At 37.7% G+C, this 24681-nt stretch overlaps 2 protein-coding genes across 5 annotated transcripts in view; one reads left to right on the top strand and one right to left on the bottom strand.

Annotated features, from left to right (window-relative positions):
* Positions 1–13715, bottom strand: part of LOC106879186 (mRNA-capping enzyme) — a 46936-nt gene extending 33221 nt beyond the window's left edge. The window contains exon 1 of one of the 3 annotated variants that reach the window (XM_052976085.2): positions 13587–13715. The gene's annotated coding sequence lies outside the window, so the exon portion shown is untranslated. Of the gene's footprint in view, positions 1–10740; positions 10831–13340 lie in introns of those variants that run through there. The other 2 variants (XM_014928634.3, XM_014928635.3) reach the window with 2 other exon arrangements.
* A 4031-nt stretch (positions 13716–17746) lies between these two features.
* Positions 17747–24681, top strand: part of LOC106879238 (ATP-dependent RNA helicase DDX54) — a 40553-nt gene continuing 33618 nt past the window's right edge. For both annotated transcript variants that reach the window (XM_052976083.2, XM_089340088.1), the window contains exons 1-3: positions 17747–17837; positions 21615–21748; positions 22420–22490. In XM_052976083.2, the coding sequence (XP_052832043.2) occupies positions 21745–21748; positions 22420–22490 (75 nt within the window). In that variant the 5' untranslated portion in view covers positions 17747–17837; positions 21615–21744. The remainder of the gene's footprint in view (positions 17838–21614; positions 21749–22419; positions 22491–24681) is intronic.

Genomic DNA, 24681 nt, shown 5'->3' with positions numbered 1-24681 from the left:
AAGATGAAATAGATGGATGGGAGGTTGGACAGATGAATAACTAAATGGATGGTTGGAAAGATAAATAGATAGAGAAATAGATTATTATATGATAGGATATACAGAATAAATTAATGTCTCATTGATTAGGTTGTAAGACTGATAAAAAAGAAACATATACCATTGAAAATATAAGACTTGTTATAGTTAGAACACACAATCACAGATCAAATCATTTGTCAAATAAATACAAAAAAGTATTTACGTACACACACACACAGAAATATGGAGGACCGTTTACATGTATTATCATTATTCTTTAAGATTTGGAAGAATCTATTCTTTAAGATTTGGAAATATCACCATCATCAACATTTCCATGGGTTAGACAGCTTGACTGAAACTGGTGAGGCCACACCAGGTTCCATAGTCTGGTTTAGCTTGGTTTCTACAACTGGACGTCCTTTCTAATACAAACCACTTTACAGAATGTACTCAATGCTTTTTATGTGGCACCACAACCAGAGCTTTTTACGTGGCACAAGAACCAGAGCTTTTTATGTGGTACCACTACCAGAGCTTTTTATATGGCACCACTAACAGAGCTTTTTACGTGGCACCAGTACTTTTCATGTGACACCAGCACCAGTGCTTTTTAAGTGGCACCAGCACCAGTGTTTTTTACGTGGGACCAGCACATTTTTACGTGGCACCAACACCAGTGCTTTTTATGTGGCACCAGCGCTTTTCATGTGACACCAGCACCAGTGCTTTTTAAGTGGCACCAGCACCAGTGTTTTTTACGTGGGACCAGCACATTTTTATGTGTCACCAACACCAGTGCTTTTTATGTGGCACCAGCACCAGTGCTTTTCATGTGACACCAACACCAGTGCTTTTTATGTGGCACCAGCACCAGTGCTTTTCATGTGGCACTAGCACCAGTGATTTTCATGTGACACCAGCACTAGTGATTTTCATGTGACACCAGCACCAGTGTTCTTTACATGGCACCAGAGCTTTTTACGTGGCACCAGCACCAGAACATCTTATGTGGCACAAGCACCAGTGCCTTTTAAGTGACACCAGCACCAGTGCTTTTTACATGACACTAACATCAGTGTTTTTGATGAGGTACCAGCACCCACATAACTGAACATCAAATAATATTGACTTAATAATTCACTGGTCCTTTATCAACCTTATAGGGTTGAAAGGAGATTTGAATCAAGAATGTAAAGGGATGTGAATAAATGCTGCAAGGTATTTTGTCCATCTCTTTCCAAATTCTGCAAATCCACTGCCCCTAGAATAGCTACACTGTGTCCCAGCATGTCTTAAGAGATGATTACCAGTTGGCAACAGGAAGCATATCAGGCTGTAAAACACAACCTCACAAAAACTACTGAACCCCCATACTACTCACATGGAAATGCAGATGTAGGAGGGGGTGCCGAAAAGTTTGTGGCTTTAAAGGTCTCAAGAAAAGCCTTGTTAGAGGCCTAGCTTCCGAGTTCTTTTACAGGGCTTACAAAAACTGAAGGAACACTGCAATAAGTGAGTGAATCTGAGAGGGGAATATGTTGAATAAAATCATAATTAACTGATCCTCCTGTATTTTCTTTTACCCAAAGCCAGGAACTTTTCAGTACCCCCTTGTATGTATATATATATATATATATATATATATATATATATATACTCTTTTACTTGTTTCAGTCATTTGACTGCAGCCATGCTGGAGCACCGCCTTTAGTCAAGCAAATCGACCCCAGGACTTATTCTTTGGAAACCTAGTACTTATTCTATTGGTCTCTTTTGCCGAACCGCTAAGTTACGGGGACGTAAACACACCACCATCGGTTGCCAAGCGATGCTGGGGGGGGGGGGGACAAACACAGACACACAAACACATACATACATATATATATATATATATATATATATATATATATATACGACGGGCTTCTTTCATTTTCCGTCTACCAAATCCACTCACAAGGCTTTGGTCGGCCCGAGGCTATAGTAGAAGACACTTTCCCAAGGTGCCACGCAGTGGGACTGAACCCGGAAACATGTGGTTGGTAAGCAAGCTACTTACCACACAGCCACTCCTACGCCTTATATAAATCATCATTTTAACATCCACCTTGCTTTTCCTCCAAGTCACACCTTATCTTAAAAACAAAAAAAAGTTGAAAGTTAAAATTTATGCTCTATTATGCTAGAGCTTACCCCAAAATTTCCAAAGGGTTTAAGGGGACAATAGCCTATTACAGAGTTAAACCCCCAACAGTCATTGGTGGTGGTGATGACAGTGTGGGCTGACGCAATGTGAAATATAATGCCTTGCTCGAGGATGCAAAGTCTTTCACTTGGTCCAAAAGCTGAACCTATGATCTTCTAATTAATAGTTTAAAGCCCTAACTACTCAGTTATGTACCTTCATTTTGATGTAATCCTAGACACAAATAACTAAACAGGATAGTTACCAGTGGAACACTCCTTTCATTGCTGATTGGTTCAAATAGTGTTGTGTATACAAAACAAATAACAACGGTTGTGTGTGTGTGTGTGTGTATATATATATATATATATATATATACACACACACACACAGATATGCAAAGATTTTGTCAACATCACAATTTATACTTCACACTATCTAGGCAAATTATTTCCATTTGTGAATTACTTTCTTACAATTATATCATCATCCAGAAATGTATGCGGTGAGTGAGACAAGATTTTACTTTTTCTACAGTGATTTTGGTACCAACCTGCCTGTGACCACCCTTGAACTTATGATACAAATTCACTCAATCTAAATCAAAACATTCCATCGAAATTTCAGAGTAATTTATGTTCCATTCACTAACATAATAATCCTTTCTACTATAGGTATAAGGCCTGAAATTTTGGAGGAAGGGGCTAGTCAGTTACATCAACCCCAGTACATGACTGGTACTTGTTTGATCTAGCCCTGAAAGGATAAAAGGCAAAGTCAAACTCGGTGGAATTTGAACTCAGAATGCAAAGACGGATGAAATGTTGCTAAGCAATTTTCCCAGCGTGATTTTGCCAGTTTGCAGCCATATTCAGTAATATAATAACGACAAAGTTATTTTACTAAATTCATAATTATTTTCAAATTTAATTCAAATAAACACAGTGTGTTAACACAGAAATATAGAAACAAATGGGTTAACTATTTTGATGCCAAGCCACCTGAGACTGCTCCTGGTTCTATGACACAAATGTCTTGTTTTCAAGTGATCTATATTAAAACCTTCTACCAAAATTTCACGTTAAGTTAGATTCCAAACAGCTTAATAATAACGACATAGTTATTTTACTAACTTATTTTTAAAATTAATTGAAACAAACCCATTGTCTTTCAACAGAATTATGGTAACAAGTGGGTTAAACTGATTTAAACTAAAACCTTCCATCAAAATTTCATGTTAGTTTATGTCCCAAACATCAAAATAATAATGTCAAAGTTAAATTCTTCATTACTTTAAAAATTAATTGAAACAAATCCAATGTCTTTCAACAGAATTATGGTAACAAATAGGTTAAACTGATCTAAATTAAAAACTACTATCTAAATTTCGGTTTAAGTTAGGTTACAAATGCCAGCTAAATAAGGATAAAGTTATTTTACTAAAATTCTTCATTATTTTCAAAATTAATTAAGACAAAGGCAGCACATTTCAACAGAAATATGGTAACAAAAAGGTTAGAGTGATCCAAAACCTTCTCTCAAAATTCCGTTAAATAATGTTCCAAACATCAGCTTAATGACAAAGTTATTTTACTAAATTCTTCATTATTTGAAACAAAAACAGCTTATTTTAATCGAAGTATAGTAACAAAAGGGTTAAATATTTGTGACACCATTTGTCTACAGTGAGAAATTTTCTCCATGACACATCACAGTGAATGGCTTGTCAAGGAGTTTGAACTTGCCACTGGAATATTCAAACTAGTATGTTGTTGTTGTTGGCACTCCGTCGCTTACGACGTCGAGGGTTCCAGCTGATACGATCAACGGAACAGCCTGCTCGTGAAATTAACGTGCAAGTGGCTGAGCACTCCACAGACACGTGTACCCTTAACGTAGTTCTCGGGGATATTCAGTGTGACACAGTGTGACAAGGCTGACCCTTTGAACTACAGGCACAACAGAAACAGGGGGAAAGAGTGAGAGAAAGTTGTGGTGGAAGAGTACAGCAGGGTTCGCCACCATCCCCTGCCAGAGCCTCATGGAACTTTAGGTGTTTTCGCTCAATAAACACTCACTTCTGGGAAATCGAAACCGCGAGTCCACTGCCCTAACCACTGGGCCATTGCACCTCCACTTCAAACTAGTAACAACATTACATTTATACACATCACTGCTTAGCGCTCCCACCCCGTAATTTGTTATCAGTCTATGTGTCCTGTAACTCAGCTGAGAGTGACCCCAGTTCTATGATACAAACTTCCTATTTTAAAGTGATCTAAATCAAAACCTTCCATAAAAATTTCATGTTAATTTATGTTCCTAACACCAGCTTAATAGTGACAAAAATATTTTACTAAATTCTTCATAGTTTTCAAAATTAACTCAAACAAAAGCAATGTACAAGGTGTCCACAATGTCTGGTTACATGGAGTAAATAAAATCATGACATAAACAATTAAATATAAGAAATAATAAATTCTTAAAGTATGTGTTAATCCCCATGTGGGTACATGGAGTAAATAAAATCATAGCATAAACAATTAAATATAAGAAATAATAATTTCTTAAAGTATGTGTTAATCTCCATGTGGGTAGATGGAGTAAATAAAATCATAGCATAAACAATTAAATATAAGAAATTATTATTTCTTAAAGTATGGGGTTAATCCCCATGTACCCAGACTTTGTGGACACCCTGTATTTCAACAAAAATATAATAAAAGGGTTAAAGTTTGTTCTTTTATACATCCACCCACCTGCTCACCACCAGACAGAGAAATAACATCATTCTGAGAAAGTTAACAGAAATAGTTGGTGATGATCAGTATTTTGGTACAAGGACAATAATTTTAGGAGATAAGTTGACTTCAGCAGAATTTGATTTCAGAATCTAAAGTCGGAGACCCCTTTCGGTCATGAATAACCATGGGATTGCACCTAGAAAGTTACCCTCCCAGGCACAAGTCCGGGCAAGGTTGTTTATGGAAGGCCAGCTGTCGCCCATGCATACCAGCCTCCCCTCTCCATGCCACCGGTGTTATCCAAGGGAAAGGCAAAGGGGCTGATACAGCTTGGCACTTGTAACGTCACAACTCATTTCTACAGCTGGGTGAACTAGAGCAACATGAAATAAAGTGTCTTGCTCAAGAACACAACACGCAGCCCGGTCCGGGATTCGAACCCACAACCTCACGGTCGTAAGTTCGACGCTCTGACCACTGAGCCTTCACAAATCTAAAGTACAAATAATAATAATAATAATGGTTTCAAATTTTGGCACATGGTTACTAATTTTGGCGCAGGGGGTAAATCGATTACATCAACTCATTTTATTGACCCCCAAAAGATGAAAAGCAAAGTTGATTTAGGCAGAATTTGAACTCAGAATGTAAAGAGAAATTAGAGGAAATACCACTAAGTATTTTGCCTAAAGTACTCATGATTCTGCCAGCTCATTCAAATAATAATAATAATAATATGAATGGCTTTTAATGGCACTGAACCACAGTTCTACTAGATTAGGAAAAGGTTCCATGCTAAACAACAGACATAGCTTTATTGACAGGATGTGACACTACTTGACACAGCTTTCCAGGAAAAGAGTTTCACACAGGTTTTCAATATAAAGATAAGTATGTGTGTGTGTATGTGAGAGAGATATATTTTAAAGTAGAATGTGGAAATAAGATGGCTAACAGTACACCCTCCCTCCCATGTGCTTGGATTTCCAATTACAGTAGGGTTTTGACCAGCTCTCTGTCACCATGTCATGTCTATTCAGTTACCTTATACAAACATACACACACATATCTCCCACATTATATGGGCTGTGTATCTTCTCTATTACAAGACACACACGTCTTGTTATAGAGGAGATACACAACCTACATAATGTAGGTTGGCCACGCTTGTCCCATTATCATACTTTAGCCTTCAACACCTGGCATAAAGCCCCTTGCCTGTCCCTCAAATGTACTCCCATTCAGTTGAAGGGATTCTTTTCTTTACCTTGGTGACCTCACTAGTGCTGGTGCCATAAAAGAACATGGCACACTCTGTGAAATGGCTGATAAGAAGAAGAGCAACCATCGGTAGAAATCAAGCCAAAGTTGAAATTAGGGCCTGAAACAGCCCAGTAGATCATAGGATCCTGACAAACCATCCAACCCTTGCCAGCATAGAAAACAAACATTAAATGATAATGGTGATGATTGTAGGAGGAGGACCGTTAGAAACAGCAATTAAAGTTAGGTACCCAGTAATACATCGCATAAGAGTATAACCGGCACGCTGTCAGTTATGATGATGAGGGTTCCAGTTGATCCGATCAACGGAACAGCCTGCTCATGAAATTAATGTGCAAGTGGCTGAGCACTCCACAGACACACGTACCCTTAATGCAGTTCTCAGAGAGATTCAGCATAACACAGAATGTGACATGACTGACCCTTTGAATTACAGGTACAATTCATTTTTGCCAGCTGAGTGGACTGGAGCAAAAATACAACACGCCATGGGAACTGAACTCACAACCTTACAATTGTGAGCCAATTACACTAACCACTAAGCCACACACCTTCACTATATAGTTCACTTTGTAAGGGTACATTAATATACTTAATAATGTAATGTTGAATGACCCATACAGGGTCACAGGTATAGAAGTTTCCTTGGGGGAATTCATTTTAAGAGGAAGGGATTAGAAGAAACATTTTTAGTATGTAATATACTCTTTTACTTGTTTCAGTCATTTGACTGCGGCCATGCTGGAGCACTGCCTCTAGTCGAGCAAGTCGACCCCCAGAGCTTATTCTTTGTAAGCCTAGTACTTATTCTATCGGTCTCTTTTGCTGAACCGCTAAGTTACGGGGGACGTAAACACACCAGCACCGGTTGTCAAGCGATGTTGGGGGGGCAAACATATACACACACACATACACATATATATGACGGGCTTCTTTCAGTTTCTGTCTACCAAATCCACTCACAAGGCTTTGGTTGGCCCGAGGCTATAGTAGAAGACACTTGCCCTAGGTGCCACGCAGTAGGACTGAACCCAGAACCATGTAGTTCGTAGAATGCAAGAGTACAAATCTTGCAAGGATAAGATAAGGATAAAGATCCTTCCAGTCACATACACTCAGAGGACTGATTTCCTGCGTTCCATGGTGTATATATTTCTCCCACTGGACGGGATGCAAGTTCATCACAGGATTACTCACTTTTGCTAGCTGAGTGGACTGGAGTAATGTGAAATGAAGTGTTTTGCTCAAGAAAACAAAGCAACGTCCACTCTAGGAATCAAAAGCATAACCTTATGATTATGAATCCAACAAACTAACCACTAAGCTATGTGCCACCTTGTAAGAGAAACCAATAATTAAATAAACTGAAACTTCAAAATCACTGGCAAAATTTAGCTTTTAAAATGAATAAGTGCGCTATTAAAAACGACTGAGTGATCCATCAGCTATTATTTATATATAACTTCATACAGAAACATTATATGTGCGCGTGCGTGCGTGTGTGTGTGTGCGTAAAACGTGGGTGTGTGGGAAGAAACTTGGTTTCCAACCACATAGCTTTGGGTTCAGTCCCACTGCATGATACTTTGGAGTAACCAGAGCCTTGTGTAAGGACTTGGTAGATGGAAACTCAATGAAACTCGCAGTATATACATTATATATATATCAATTAGAAAATGGAGGATAATATGCTGAACCCAACTACTTGCAGACAGTGTATCCCGTTGAATTCATTAATTTAATTCATAGCTAAAGTGACAAAAAAAAAAAAACCCCACAAAGTACAGGTGTTTATAACAAACCATGTTATTTTGACAACCGGGTCCCTTAGTGGGTTGAATCCTCAACCCCTAACTTTCTTACATTATATATATATATTTTAGCTGCTATTTCTGAACTTCGGTATATGGTGAACCAAATATTTGATGATCCCTTAATTATGTTTATATATATATATATATATTACATATGTATACACATGTATTTATGTTGTCTGTCTGTATGTATGTATATGTTACTCTCCGCCCCGTTTGACAACCGGTGTTGGTGTGTTTACGTCCTCGTAATTTAGTGATTCGATAGAATAAGTACCAGACTTTAAAAAAAAAATAAGTACAGGGGAAGATCCATTCGACTAAAATCCTTCAAGGCGGTTCCCTAGCAAGGCCGCAGTCTAATGACTGAAACACGCACAAGATAAAAAGCGCGCGCGCGCAAGTACTCGCTACATTCGTAAACAGATTAAAAAAAAAACAAAAAAAAAAACAAATACAAAGTCAATCTTCAATTATTTAAAAAGAAATTTTTAAAAGAATTTTTTTCTTTCAAATTCTGAATCTGTGGACGTTCAAAATACAAACAGAAGACAGTCTTTCTCTCACCCCTTTCGCGGAATAATAAACGAAGAAAGCCCTTTTTAAAATCCACATACAAACGAATGCCGAAAATTCATGTATCCTGTCGCTGTTTTGAGTAGCTTAGGGTCCTACCCACAGGTCCACCCAATCAGATCAGCTACGATCCTGCAACCCGCTATTATGAGAAAATATGTATTACTTATCGTCCGAGCAATTCATCGAAAAACTTGTGTAGGCCCAGAAACCAAAGAGGCTTCTACGTTGAGTACGACACCCTTAATAGGACGTGTGTGTGTGTGTGTGTGTGTGCTTCAGAGTTTCACGAAGCCCTCGGTTGCAATCTAATTCGAATCTAAAACTCCATATAAAAAATAAACTGTAATTTAATGAATCAATAAATTGTATAATTACGAATTTGTAAAAAAAGTTAACGATTCATTATATTTTTCTTTTCCTTAGCTCAGATTTGTCCCTAACAGGTTCTCGTGCACCTGTCAATAATTGGTTTATCCCCTAATACCAAAATTATAAATAAATGAAAGGTTCACCTCGCCTCACGGATCCTAACAATATTTAGTATAGTTATTTTAAGTATGTTTTGAAATACTGGAATAAAAACACATGGTTGTGCTAACGTCGTCCCAGATTATTCTAAGCCGGCCACAGACAGAGAATTAGTAGCGAGTAAATAGTTTCGGTGTGTTGATAAACAGTGAGTGTATATGTATGTATATATACACACACACACACACGTGGTGAAATATATATATATATATATATAGCAATATTTTGGTATTGGTTTACCAAATGTCGGTGCGAGGAGACGACGTCATTTACCGTTTTTTAAAGGTATAGATCTAATTGGCATTACGTCAGACGCATTCGCCTTTAAAATCAATTACGAAGCTAAAATTCTCAAAATAAATCAAAAATACAATTAATTGTCCAAATTAAAACCAAACAGCAGAAGGAACTAACCAACAATGATAATTTTTTTTAAAATTTGGACCGTAAAAAATGTGTGTGCGTGTGTGTGCCCGACTACCCTGAGAGCAAGAAGTGGAGGGATGCGGATAGACATGAAAGGCAAAGTTAATATGACTCCAGCCGGGGTTGAACCACAAAAACGCGAAGACTCGAATGTCCGACCCCTGAAATCCGATATCGATATGAAATCGAAGTAGTAATAGTTTTGACCGCATGTCTGCACTGATCGAACAGACCAAAAAATCACTATACATACATACATATATATATATATATATATATATATATATATATATATATACACACACACACTTCCCTCTCAGGAATACCATTGTGCCCCAGACCATCGAGCCTGAGAATTCATCTATACGCCGCTAAGAACTTTATAGTTGCGAAATCAATGGTCACTCACTAACGGCCATAAGTATATATATATATATAGGATTGTATTCTCAGATGTTCCGATTTGCATTGAAATGTAACTGCTATGTCTAACAACCCAGCCGACCATGTTGTGGCTCTTTCGTTTTAGAACGTGTAGTCGTAACATTAGTAATTATAAGTAGAAATTTACAGATGTTTGTATGTATCTAAATATATATACATGCACAACATTTACATGTAAACATCTCTCTCTCTCTCTCTCTCTATATATATATATATATATATATATATATATATATATATATATATATGCTTATGTATATTGAAAGTAAATTCGTATAGCACGATTTGCGACAATATATATAAATGTGTGAAATTTATATACAAAAGCAATTTAACATTAAACTGAATGATTGATTAGTCAGTACTTTTTATTAGAGTACATGTTTATGAACTTTTATAAGGATAAGTCTGACGAAAGTGAACAAGCAGAAATTTTGAAGTCACTATCAACGTTTTCCTTGTAAAAGTTAGTATGTGTGTAAGTATAAATATATACATGCAAAATATATTCACGTATATATATATATATAGTCATGATGAAAGGTTGAGTGGGTGAATAACCTCGAGTACCGAAGGATTGTCTTGATCTGAGTTCGAATTTCGCTATGGGTCCACTTTGAACTTGTTACCTTTGTTAAGAAGCTGCCATAAATTGCTAATTAAAGAAGCTAAAATTCAGTTGAAAAAATAACAAAAATAAAAACAAAATAATCACCCAAATTTAAAAATGCAAAAAGCAAAACCTCCAGCTTCTAGGAAATTAACCGACACACATACGTGTGAATGTGAAACCATATTAAAAAGAATCTAATTTGAATTTTGGACCGTAAAAGTGAGGAGAGAGAGAGAGAGAGAGAGAGCGATACTTGCCTCTTATCTCACGGTACACTTAATGGAAGTAGAGTCTATTAAAAAATACTCGGTTTATATTTCTAAAACTTTCACTCCAAAGAAACATACAAGACCCCATAATTTTCAGTGTTAATAGCCGCTGAAATTGACTACTTGTGGATTCGTGTCGGTGGCTGGGTACCTAAGGTGTATCTCAGTATACAAGCGGGGCAGTAGTAGTAACGAAAACCCATCAACACATATTCAAGATCTGTTACACCTTCTGAACACTAAGCATCGTGTTGTTGTCAATCCTCTAAGTCAGCCCTGTCTGGGCAAATCCATGAGAAGAGACATTATGACTATCACATCTTTCCTCGGGAATGGCATACATCAAATATATTACATTATGTAATAATGTATGTTGGGGGATTGACTGTTATTTCTAGCAGGTCTAGCGAGTAACTCTGAATTGGCACCCTTGTTCGTTCGTGAAGCATTGTATACACGTCAGGCAGACGTGGAAGGATAGACTAAACCACCGGCAACCCACACATCGAAGACCCAATTTCGATTCTTTAGCTTATTTAATCTTTCCACATCAATGACATAGCTAATGCTTCTGGAAACAGCATGAACAACACAGAATCTTATACCCCCTCCCGCGCCGCCACCATCAATCTACTTATGGTGCGCATACACGGTACACAAATATCCTCCGCCTTGACCAACAAAACACCAGTTCCCCAGCCCGATCCTTTCTCCGTTGCGACCCCTTAATCATCTGGTTTTCAACCGGGGTCCATATGGCCCTTAGGGTTCCATACGAGGTTTTCTTGTTGAAATTTATCTGTGCACAAAATATTTTAACAATTTTTTTTTTATACAATACTTAATAATATTTAATTATAAAAATGTAATATGATTTTTTTTCAGCATCGAATGGCTGTTGGGGTCCATTCGAGTAAAATGGGAATAAAAGGGGTTCATATGCCGTAACCAATAACTCTCTCCCCACGATACTTATTTTAAAAATAAATTCCAAGAATTTAACATTTTGATGATTTTTCCATAGGAAATATTCATCAGTTGTTTGTTTACATGCTATCATTATGTTTTTTATTGCTTATTGTATGATAAACTTACAAAAATGTCGATCATTTCTAAAGTAAAACAATTTGTTTCTGCGATCCTTACAGGATATCGGGACCCTTAGGTTGAGAATGTTTGCGACAAAGGCTTTTAAAAAGCGTACAGGAACGGTAATGTATTGATAAAAGGGCCGATAATACCTCCTCCCATAGAAAGACATGAACATCACGTAATCTCATTCAACCTTTCATATTATTATATAGCCTTGCACCTATATAACAAAACCACACGAGAGGTAGGGGAATTTTTGTGGCCAATTGGTCGGCTAGAAAGAATAGCCATAGAACTATCCCTCAAATCACACAATGTCTTAAATAAGGATTATGTCGTAGATGTGTCTAAAAAAAAAAAAAAAGGAAAAGAACGAGATATTCACGGTTGGAACGTCAGCTCAGGTTTCGCTAATCGAGATCAACAAGCTCTAAGAACATCGACGATGATGATGATGGCTTTTTGTCTAGTAGGCACAAGGTGTGTATGTTAATTGAATGCCCTCCACATTTCCCTACCGAATTACTGATCCTTATTTTATTGAGACACCGCGGCTCTTCCGATCACACGAACGAAAGACATGTCGTTCCCACGGGGCGACATTGGAAACACATGTCCAGGTATTTAGTAAATGGAATTGATAAACAACGTTGCTGTTGTTGATGATAGTAGTGGGAATGGGGGGGATTAGAATCAATTTCCAGGAAATATATATGTTAAGTTATATATACACGTGCATATATATACATATATATAAGGTTATGTGTGTGTGTGATGTGCATGTATGTATATGTAGAGAGTTCAAAAGAAATAAATGATGTAAATTAACGTGTGAACGAGGACTGGAACCTTTAGCACAATCAAGAAACTATTTTCAACAAATTGCGATGTTTAGAGAGAGAGACAAAGAGATCAATTTACAGAGAGACAGACAAATAGTTACATAGAGGTAGACAAATGCAGATTTAGATATAGACAGATAGTAGAGAAAGAGAGATACAGAAAGGGAAAGAAAGATACAAAATATAGACATAGATAGATAGATAGATAGATAGATAGATAGATAGATAGACAGACAGACAGAGAAGATAGATAGATAGATAGATAGATAGATAGACAGAGAAGATAGATAGATAGATAGACAGAGAAGAGAGATAAAATAGAGAAGATAGATAGATAAATAGAGAGAGAAAATAGAGAAAGATGAGGAAAAGAAGGTAGACAGATAAAGATGGATAAACAGAGACAGAGAGAGATTTAAATACACAAGCAGAACACATAGATAGACAAGAGAAACAGCGGGAAGTAATAATAGAAATAAACTGAAAACTCTTAATGTACCTTATGGGAGAACAAGATAAATAATTTAAAAAGGAAAAAACAAATAAAATGAAGCAGCTATGACAACATTAACGACGATGACGACCCAAAAGACTGTGTGGCAGGGAATAATGGTGTTTAGGTGTGAGGAATGAAGAATAAAGTTGTTCCTTGTGAAAACAGCAGAAATCAAATTGTTTTTGTGTTGTTGTTGTTGCTTTAGGGGATATTCCCCCGTAAAAAAGAATAAAAAAAAGCAATCCAAACTTGGCTGGTTTGCTTCCACCACACTATTTTGAGAGATGACGGACCAAACACTGAACGTTCACTTCAAAGATGTTATGTCGTCACAAAATTCAGGGGAAGATAATTCAGGTCAAACTATTTCACTGTCGCTCTCCACACAATTGTTTTAACTTGTTTCCAATAATATATATATATATATAGAGAGAGATAGACAGTCAGTCATACACACACACACATATACATATTTATAGACACACACACACACACATATACATTTATAGATACACACACACATATATATACACATAAATATAATTAAGGATAAAATATTTAAAAAAATTTTTTCAGTGTCAAAAATATATTTATTCTTTTATTTTTATACTTGCTTCAGTCATTCGACTGTGGCCATGCTGGGGCACTGCCTTGAAGAATTTTAGTTGCATGATTGAACATAAGTACTTACTTTTTTTAAACCAGGTACTTATCCTATCATTTTTTTTTTTTTGCTGAACTGCCAAGTTACAGGGGTGTAAACACACCGACACCAGTTGCCAAGTAGAGGTGGGGGACAAACACAGAAACACACACACACACACATAATGACCATTGGAAGAGTCAATTTCATACAGAAATAAAAGGAATCCCTTAAATAGAGTATGATTAAAAACTTGGAAACCTAGGGAATAATGCCCTAAATGGAAGAAGTATCTTCATCCAGAAAAATATGAGATATATATATATATATATATATATATATAAAGATGAGAATGTGTGTGTGTCTGTACATACATACATGTACATATATACACACATACACACACTCACACATATTCCTTTCTTTTATTCTTTTACTTGTTTCAGTCATTTGATTGCAGCCATGCTGGAGCACTACCTTAAAGGATTTTTTAGTTGATGAAATCGACCCCAGGACTTTCACTTTGTAAGCTTAGTACTTATTTTATCAGTCTCTCTTTGCTGAACCACTAAGTTATGGGGACATAAACACACCAACATAAATACACACACACATAAATATATACATACATATATATATATATATATATATATATATATATATATATATATATATACATACATACGACAGGCTTCTTTCAGTTTCCATCAACCAAATCCACTCACAAGACAGATTCAGTGCTGAATTGCTGAAGCAGAAATGTTGTTGTTGGGAGTCTGTCGCTTACGACCTCGAGGGTTCCTGTTGATCTGATCAACGGAACAGCCTGCTCGTGAAATTAGCGTGCAAGTGGCTGAGCACTCCACAGACACGTGTACCCTTAACGTAGTTCTCGGGGATATTCAGCGTGACACAGTGTGACAAGGCTGACCCTTTGAATTACAGGCACAACAGAAACAGGAAGAAAGAGTGAGAGAAAGTTGTGGTGAAAGAGTACAGCAGGGTTCGCCACCATCCCCTGCCAGAGCCTCGTGGAGCTTTAGGTGTTTTTGCTCAATAAACACTCACAACGCCCTGTCTGGGAATCGAAACTGCGATCCTATGACCGCGAGTCCACTGCCCTAACCACTGGGCCATTGCGCTTCCACTGAAGCAGAAATATTATTATAGCAAATATTCTGCTCAATACCACAGATTTGCTGGTTAGTTGCTTGACATTAGCCCCCTTGAGTATGTCCTTTAGTGGCTGACAGTTTGTGCATCTCTGATCATGTGCAAGGGTAGTGAGGGAGTCTTTGGGGTTTCAATAAATATTGTACAAAAGCAAAGTTTGAAGGCAATATTTGCCCTTTTTCATAGTTTCTAAGGGTAAGCAAGTAGGAAATAGCAGTTGCTACCCAAGGATGAAAATTGTGTTACATGGTGTTATGTCACTATCCTGTGGAGAACATAACATGTCTAATCAGCAACTGCCCAAGAATGTCATTGTGGAACTCCTGCCATAACAAAATAATGTTGTTTCTAAAACAATATTCAGTGCTATCCAGGAAAAATATAAACAACACTTCGGTTATTGGATACATACATATCAACACAAAGAGTACTGGCAGGATGTTACCACAAAAAATTCTATCAAGTACAAACACAACAGACCAGAAACAGGTGCTTGGGACAGACAAAAAAATGTATATACTGTATATGGGTTTGTATTTCACCGTGTGGCTGTGTTGGGTTACTGGTTGCATGCAAATGATGAACAACACCTCATGAACAATTAATAAAAGTTTTATTCACTGAACATGGTATTTTTCGTGTTGGTCTTTGAATGATGAACACAAACAATAACACTGTGTAACACAAGTGTCTTCTATAACATGGCTAATATTTCCTTCAAACTTTGCTTTTGTTACATTTATTCAAACCCCAAAAGAATCTCTCTCAACATATGACTGTGATGCTCCCCCACTACTCTTACTCATGATCAGAGATGCACATATTGTCAGCCACTAAAGGACATGCCTAAGTGGTTAAGGTCAAGCAACTGACCAGCAAATCTGTGGTATTGAGCAGAATATTTGCTGTAACGATATTTCTGCTTCAGCTACTCAGCACTGAATCTCTGAAATGTAATGGAAAATAAGACAGTTTCAAAACATTAATGTCCAGGTCACAAACCAAAGTTTGAAGGGAATAGTAGTGATTTCTAGGCAGGAGCAAATAGGAAATTACACTTATTGACCAAAGACAAAAAAAAAAAAAAAAAAAAATTGTTACAGAGTGTAATTTATGCACATGAGAATGAATAAACTCTGCAGTAATGACACATGAGCTGATTAGTATAGCTCCATGATTATACTGCCACAATTGGAGGAAAATATTAAATTCAAGACTGCAAATCTGTGGTTGCCGACTTCTCAGTTGAATAAGTAGTTGTTAAAACAACTACTGGCAAGCTGTTTTTGCTCCAGCTGAAAAATGAAAATGAAAATGAAAATAAGAATGCTGTTTTTGTAGCAGTGGCCTCTGACATTCTGTAGTTTTAGCGCCAAAAATTTGTCTATTTATAAGCCTTGTTAGAAGGGTTCTAGGAGGTTGCATCATATGATAGCTCAATGCTGATTGGTCAGTTCATTGGCTGATCACATGAAATGATCATATGGCTAAGCCATGATTCTTACTTGGTAATTCAGCAATTTGGTTTCAAATCCGTTACACTGACATAAATATCAGCTGTTCTGCTGAAGTGAATGTCTCTTCAAAAAAATCAAAGAGAACCAGGGTAATTTACCTTCACTTTCTATATCCAGATTATAAATTCCCATTTATACCAAAAATAATCAGTACACTTGGTTTTGTGATTAGATATCTAATGTCTAAACCAGGGGGTCACCAAACTTTTTCGTCCATTGATCCCCTTTAGTCACTTCTCCTTCCACATCGACCCCTTTAGCCACTTCTTCTACATAGACCACCCTCCACATTTAAAATATCCTAATACCCTACCATACCATATCTTAAATGCATACTCTGGCAATTAAAACGTTTGCTAAAATAAACATGTAAAACAAATTAAGAAATTCTATTGAAGATGACACACAAATGTGAATTAATTCTTATCTACATTCCAACAATAAAGATTTATATTTTTGTTAGAAACCATCTCCCTCCTAACTGGAAGACTCCAAATAATTAAAAATAGAAGAATATAGATACATACATGAACATTGAAGAGAAGATATATACATTCATTCTTATACGTACATGCACATACATACGTGCTGTCAGACAGATAGAAATTATTGAAAAGTTATTCGTTTGTAGAATTAATTCATCATATTTTGATGAATTAATTCTGGCTAAAGTTGGTATCGTGACAAGGTGGCTTTAACGCTATAATCAAACCCCTCCATTACTCATATAGCTCACTTTATTCCAAGAGATATCTTGAGACAGAATATTGCCCCAGATGTTTTTCTCTACAATATCTAGGTCGAAGATTCTTTATTCTGAGCTCAATACCAGAACTGGGGGTAACTTTACATTACCTCGTGCAGAACCAAGTAAAATAGCAATTGCTTTTGACTAGGTACAACATCTCTTGAGGTGAAATATGGTTATGACGTACAATACTTTTTACCAAAACATGAGCATTGAAGGAGAATTAAAATAATTACACGCCTGCAAACTACAGTCACCAATGAAATGTGTTTCTCACGGAAATAATTTAACAACGGAATATAATCTGGTAGTGACACCGTTTCCGGTTAGCACACGTGTTTTGTCAGTATCAATTTTGATTTCCCATCATGGGGCGAAAACTTAAAAAGAAACATGTTAAAGAAGAAGAAAAAGATTCGGTAAGTAAAACATTTTATTTAAGATGGTTTCCGTATCAAACATTTACTTTTGATTTGTCATTCTTAATGATAAATTGTTCAAATCTAAGAAAAAACTTGTTCTGCCCTAACTTTGGTTGATGTTTAGACAGGTAAGTCCTCACCCAACAAATCTACAAATAAAGGCGTTCCATACGTGACTCTACCGATTTTTCGTCAGCCAGTATATGTAGAGCCATATTATTTGATGTGTCTTTCCGGACGGCAGTATAGGACTTGAAAAAGAATTAACTGTTATTTATATTAGTTTCAGCAACAACGTAATGATATTTATACCATTTTTTTTTATTCGTAGTAATCATAGTTTAAGCGAAGTTTGCAGACTATTTGAAACTGAATCACGTATGCTTATCAGTTGTTACTAAACATATGCGCGAACCAATGAGCGTATACGTCCTGGTCGTTCGATTTCCTAGAAATAACAGCCAAATCTTTCTCTTATCACAACTTAAAACTGTACTGCGAAGTAAGAACACATCGAGTAAACAACAACAATTATGCTGACCAATTTTTACTCCCAAAGCCTGTAATCGTCATATTGCAAGTATTGCAATATAACAACTTCAAACAAATAGAAAGAAAATAAAAGATCAGAAATTACTCATTTTGCCCCACTCCTCTATAGTAATTTCAAGTGTTTAACAAAATGACACACACTATAGAAAAAATGCTTCTAGCTGTTGAGAGATGTGATTCTATAATTAAAACTAAATTTAACTTCGGGAACATATTTTTTATTTGTTCTTTTGTGAAATAATATTAAAGTTTTCAATGCCTCACTGAAATAATGAAGTTTAGAAGTGGCAATATGTGTACTCGGTGTGTGTATGTGTGTACCTTTAGTTGCAAGTGGTCAAGCCAAGGTCATTGCTTAGTAATGTGTTGAAAGAAATTTGAACTTGAGACAACTTCCTTCTATCAATCTCCTTATCTCAGTCTTTATGTATAAAGACACAGTCTCACAAATGCATTTTCAGGAGTGTTTTGTTGTTTCCTTTTTCTGTTGTCTAGTCAGAAAAGCAGCTACAATATACATACACACAAGCTTTTCTCCTAACACCTCTAATGGTTATATATACGGAATGCTCTAACCCCCACTTCCCTTCCTTCCCTATATAGTGTCTATCTTCCGGTAAACATAGTGATTGTCAAGCGAAGAAAATGACGGTGAAGTGTATGCAAGTTGAAGCCTATTTGTATGTTTAAATGTATACATGAGCTTCCATTTCAGATGCAAAATGCTGTCTCCCATCCCTGAGTTTAGTTTAGATGAGATGTGGTTTGGGTTTGTGCCAGGGAGAAGCACCACTGATGTTATATTTCTGGTAAGACAGTTGTGGGAGAAATACCTAGCCAAAGATAAACCTCTGTACTTGACTTTTGTTGACACGGAGAAAGCTTTTGACAGGGTCCTCTAATCCCTTATCTGGTGGTCAATGCCGAAACTAGAGATAGATGAGTGGTTGGTGAGAGCTGTACAAGCCATGTACAAGGATGCTGTCAGTAAGGTGAAGGCTGGCAACGAAGAATTCAGGGTATAAGTAGGGGTTCACCAAGGATTAGTCCTCAGCCTCTTGTTCATCATAGTCCTCCAGGCAATAACAGGAATTTAAAAGACAGGCTGCCCCTGGGAGCTTCTCTATGCTGATAACCTTGTTCTTATAGCTGAATCACTGCCAGAACTAGAGAAGTTTCAGGTGTGGAAGCAAGGTCTAGAATCAAAGGGTCTTAAAGTTAACTTAGCTAAAACCAAAGTCTTAGTAAGTAGGAAGGTAGACAAATCACAAATCCTTTCAGGTAGGTGACTCTGCTTGATCTGTAGAAAAGGCATAGGTAGAAACTCCACAAGATGCACCCAGTGTAAACCATGAACACAAAAGAGGTGCAGCAATATCAGAGGAAGGTTAACAGGGAGGATAGTTTTTGTGTGTGGAAGGTGTGCAGGTACAATAAACACCAAAAATGTACAGAAAATAGATTCCATCACATGCCAGAGAGGAAAACTAGAAGTAGTTGATAGCTTCCGTTAGCTTGATGACCAAGTCAGTAGCAGGGGTGGATGCTCTGAAATCATAGCTGCTAGAATAAGAATAGGCTGGGCTAAGTTCAGAGAGTGAAAGGTAGACTGTATGATGCCTGTGTGCGAACAGCCATGTTACACGGCAGTGAAACATGGGCCATGACTGCTGAGGACATGCGTAGGCTTCTAAGAAATGCAGCTAGTATGCGCTAATGGATGTGTAATGTCAGTGTGCATGCACAACAGTGTGTAAGTGTCCTGAGAGAAAAGTTGGACATAAGGTGTATCAGATGTGGTGTGCAAGAGAGGCAACTGTGCTAGTATGGTCATGTGATACATATGGATGAGGACAGCTGTGTGAAGAAGTGTTGCAATCTAATGGTGGAGGGAACCTGTGGTAGAGGTAGACCCAGGAAGATATGGGACAAGGTGGTGAAGCAGGAACTTCGAATGTTGGACCTCACAGAGGCAATGATAAGCAACCAAGACCTTTGGAGATATATTGTGCTTGAAAAGATCTGTCAAGCCAAGTGTGATCATAGTTGTGAACAATGCCAGTGTCGCATAACTGGCCCGTTAAAAGCACCCTTGAATCGTTGGGCAGTATACTGTGCTTGTGAAGACCTGTTGAACTGAGTGAATGAAATCATAGTTGTGACCGTTGCCAGTGCTGTCTGACTGGCACCCATGCTAGTGGCATGTAAACAGCACCGTTCAAGTGTTGGACCACACGGAGGCAGTGACGGGTGACCAAGACCTTTGGCGATATACCATGCTTGTGTTGACCTATCAAGCCAAGTGAGACCGTAGTCGTGGCTGATACTGGTGTCGGGTCGATGGCACCTGTGCTGGTGGCACATAAAAAACACCCACCACACTCTTGGAGTGTTTGACATTAAGAAGGGAACCCAGCCGTGGAAACCGTGCCAAATCAGATTGGAACCTGGTGCAACCCCCTAGCTTATCAATTTTGGATGGTTTAACCATCCAACTCATGCCAGCATGGAAATCAGATGTTAAATGATGGTGACACATACACATTTTCAGGAATTTTTTGTTGTTTTCCTTTTCTCTGTTTTAGTCTGAATAGCAGCTACAATTCCCAAGTAAAATGTGGTTGCTCTTGGGGCTGTCTTTTAATTGAATAAATTGATGTCACTAATATGGAAAAATCTATGGTTATCTATCATAAAAGAGAATCCATTACATTTTTTTGAGAAGTTAAGATATGTTTGTGTATTGAAAAAGAGCCTTTTTATGCAAGATTGCTGGGAGGTAGGGGCCTTTCTTTATTGAGTGCTCCATTGTACCTCTCATAGTAGGGGGGGGGGGCAGGGAAATTTCCCCCTTGCCCCACCTATAAATCTGGCTCTGGTTAAGTTCACCTGGTCTTTTAGTGTAATAGATCCTTCCTATGGTGGATCATGCCTAATACTTTTGATACCAACTTGCCAAAGACTGCTCCTGGTTCTATGACACAAACTCTTTGTTTTAAAGTTACCTAAATTAAGACTTTCCATTAAAATTCCATGTTAATCTGTGCTTCAAACACCATTTTAATAACGGCAAGGTTTTTAAATTCTTCATTATTTTCAAAATTAATTGGATCAAAAGCAGTGTGTTTTGACAGAAATATAGTAACAAAGGAGTTAAAGTAGACTGGCTTCATATCCAGGAGAATCTCTCTTTCATCCTTTCTTTTTCTTTTTTCACCTCAGAAACCAGTAATTGATGTTGAAGACATGTATGATGGTGAAGAACTCACCATGGAGGAGGAAAGTTCTGAAGCACGGAAATTAATTCAGGAACAAAAACCGCAAAAAGAAGAAATCTGGTGGTTTCCAAAGCATGGGTAAGTGAACTGTTTCAACAGTAACTGTCTCAGGTTGCTTTTCTTAAAATGCTTGAATTTTATTTCGAGTTTGGCACCGAAATCTCATCATTTGTGGAAAGTTAGTGGCAAGGTGCAGGCTTGGCCATGTGGTTAGGAAGTTTACTTCCAAACCACACAGTTTCGGGTTCGGTCCCATTCCATTGCACCTTGGGCAAGTGTCTTCTGCTATAACCCCAGGTCAGCCAAAACCTTGTCGGTTGGATTTGGTAGACAAACTGAAAGAAGCCCACTAGTGAGGGCGTGTGGCCTAGTCATTAGAGAGTTGCAGTTATGATTGTGAGATTATGGTTTCAATTCCTAGACTGGGTGGTCTAGGAATTGAAAGAAGCCCATCGAACGTATGTGTGTGTGTGTGTGTGTTTTTCCATGGAATGCAGTTTGCGGAACTCTGATTTAATGGGTTGGGTGTTATTAGAAGATCTTGGCTGCTACTTCTTGCAAATTCAGTGACCACATACAGACTTGCTCACACACCACACAGTAGAAATATGAGGTACTTAAGTAAAATACTGCATGTAATCCAGCTCAGTTCCTCACCAACTTCTGTAGTACCGTCTCTATTGCACTGTATGCTATATACCACCATCACCATTTAATTAATGGCTGAATGTTATTTCCTTATTTTTCAGGTCTGTCCCAGCCTGTCTTCAAAGGGATCTTACACAAAGGATACAAAATCCCAACACCAATACAGAGAAAAGTAAGTTAGTTTATGGACCTTTCTCATGTGTTCTTGTATATATGCAACTTTTTCTCTTGCACTTTCATTAATTTAATGTCTATCTCTGTCCCTCTCACATTTTTGCATATCACTACCATTCTTTCTCCTTTTTCTATGTATCTCATGTACAGCAAACTACCTGGTCCTGTCCCTTTATCATACTCTAACCTCTCATAAACCCTTGCATAGAGCCACCATCTCAATACTCAACCCCCATTCTATCAGGGGTCTTGTTTTGCAAGTTATTTGGTGGCCTCGCTGGTGCCAGTACTATGCAAAAAGCACCCAGTCCACTCTGTAAAGTGGTTGGCACTAGGAAGGGCATCAAGCTGTAGGAAGTGTATCAAAATAAACATTGACACCCAACACAGTCTCCTCTGGCTTGTCAGCTCTTGCTGAATCACCTAATTCATTCCAGCATCGAATATGGACGTTATGTGATGATTATACAAACAGTATATCTCTGTGTCTCTCTGTGTCTTACTATCAACTATCTGCCTTTTTCTTTCTCTCTCTCTCTCTCTCTTCCTAACTCCATGTATTGTCTTTTCATTTCTTTCACTCTCTGTCTCACAAGATCTCTTCCTTTCTCGTACACACTCTCACTGTCTTCCACACACTTTCTTACTTGTCTCTGTGTCTTTCATGCACATATACACATGCACACACACACACACACACACACACACGCATACATGCACACACACACACATTCTCACTAAGGCGGTGAGCTGGCAGAATCGTTAGCACACCGGTCGAAATGCTTAGCGGTATTTCGTCTGCCGCTATGTTCTGAGTTCAAATCGGGTGATCCATTGTGTTCTTGAGCAAAACACTTCATTTCACGTTGCTCTAGTCCTCTAAGCAGTAGAAATGAATTTAGCCTTGAGAGGGATGGGTTCTTCCAGGCATCTCACCCTAGACATGCTGCATGGTTGTGGCGCCCCAATGACTCCCAGAGGAGTTAAGAGACTAGTCAATTGTCAATTTTGCCCAGAGTGCTAATGCAGTCATGGGAAAATATTACCATACTTGGAAACCAGTGAGAATTGGTGAGAGGATAAAAAAATCTGCTTTAATAAACGCCATCTGACCAATGGAAGCATAGAAAAGTGGATAATAATAATGCACCTTCTTGACTTATGACTGAGTTCTGTTCCGACTGACAGGTCATATGTCGGATTTATATTTTTCAACACTATTTACATTCAAACGCAACTGATGCTTGAAAGAGACTGAGTGAGAGACAATGGCAGGTAGTGGATGCCTGGGTCTGAGGGAGGCCTGCATTGCCAGATGCTGCCATAGTTATCATATCCGCAGCTGCCCAACGTCTGAAAATCGATTTTTTATTTATCTATTTCCTTAGTTTTTGTGGTTGTAAGTCGCATAGACTGTAAACCGAGGAGAAGGTGTATATAAACCCCTGTAGCAATAGGAAGACGATGGATGCATGCAGACCTGAAGAATTGGTATGGATGTTGTCATTAATCTGCTCATAAGCAGCTTATGGTTAGAAACAAAGCTGCCCCTTAATCGAGAAATGGGATTTGGTTTTGTGGGCATTTGAGCATCTACTAAAAAAGGATGATCCAAAAAATTGCACACACACACACGTAATAGGCTTCTGCTCAGTTGATGTTTGCCAAATGCTACTCACAAGGTATTGGTCAACCTAAGGCTGTTCTGCGTTCTAGGATCGAACCTAGAACCATGCAGTCGCAAAATGAGCTTATTAGTCACACAGATTTGCCTGCGCTTGTATAATCAACCGTATCGTATGAAATGTGTCGGCAAAAAAGAGTTTAACATAAGGGAGATAACTCTGTAAAATGATGTAACGCAGTTCATAGGGTGGGTCCGCCGCGATAAAAAAGCTGTTCAGGATATTTTCTCTCTTTCCTTTTCTCTCCCTCTGTTTTGTTCTGTACATTCTTCTTTGCTTCTTTCATTTTTCATTTCTACTTCGCTTCTCTTTATATCTCTTATGTATGTGTGTATGCATGTATGTATACATACATGTTTGTATATATTCATGTGTGTGTGTGTGTGTGTGTTCATGTATATATACATATATGTTTGTGTGTTTGTATATATATATATATGTGTATATATATATATATATATATATGTATATATATATATGTATATATATATAGTATGTAATTAT

The sequence above is a fragment of the Octopus bimaculoides genome, chromosome 23, assembly GCF_046866305.1.
Source record: "Octopus bimaculoides isolate indiv1 chromosome 23, ASM4686630v1, whole genome shotgun sequence".
Taxonomy (NCBI): domain Eukaryota; kingdom Metazoa; phylum Mollusca; class Cephalopoda; order Octopoda; family Octopodidae; genus Octopus; species Octopus bimaculoides.
This window is presented reverse-complemented; position numbering and strand designations above follow the sequence as displayed.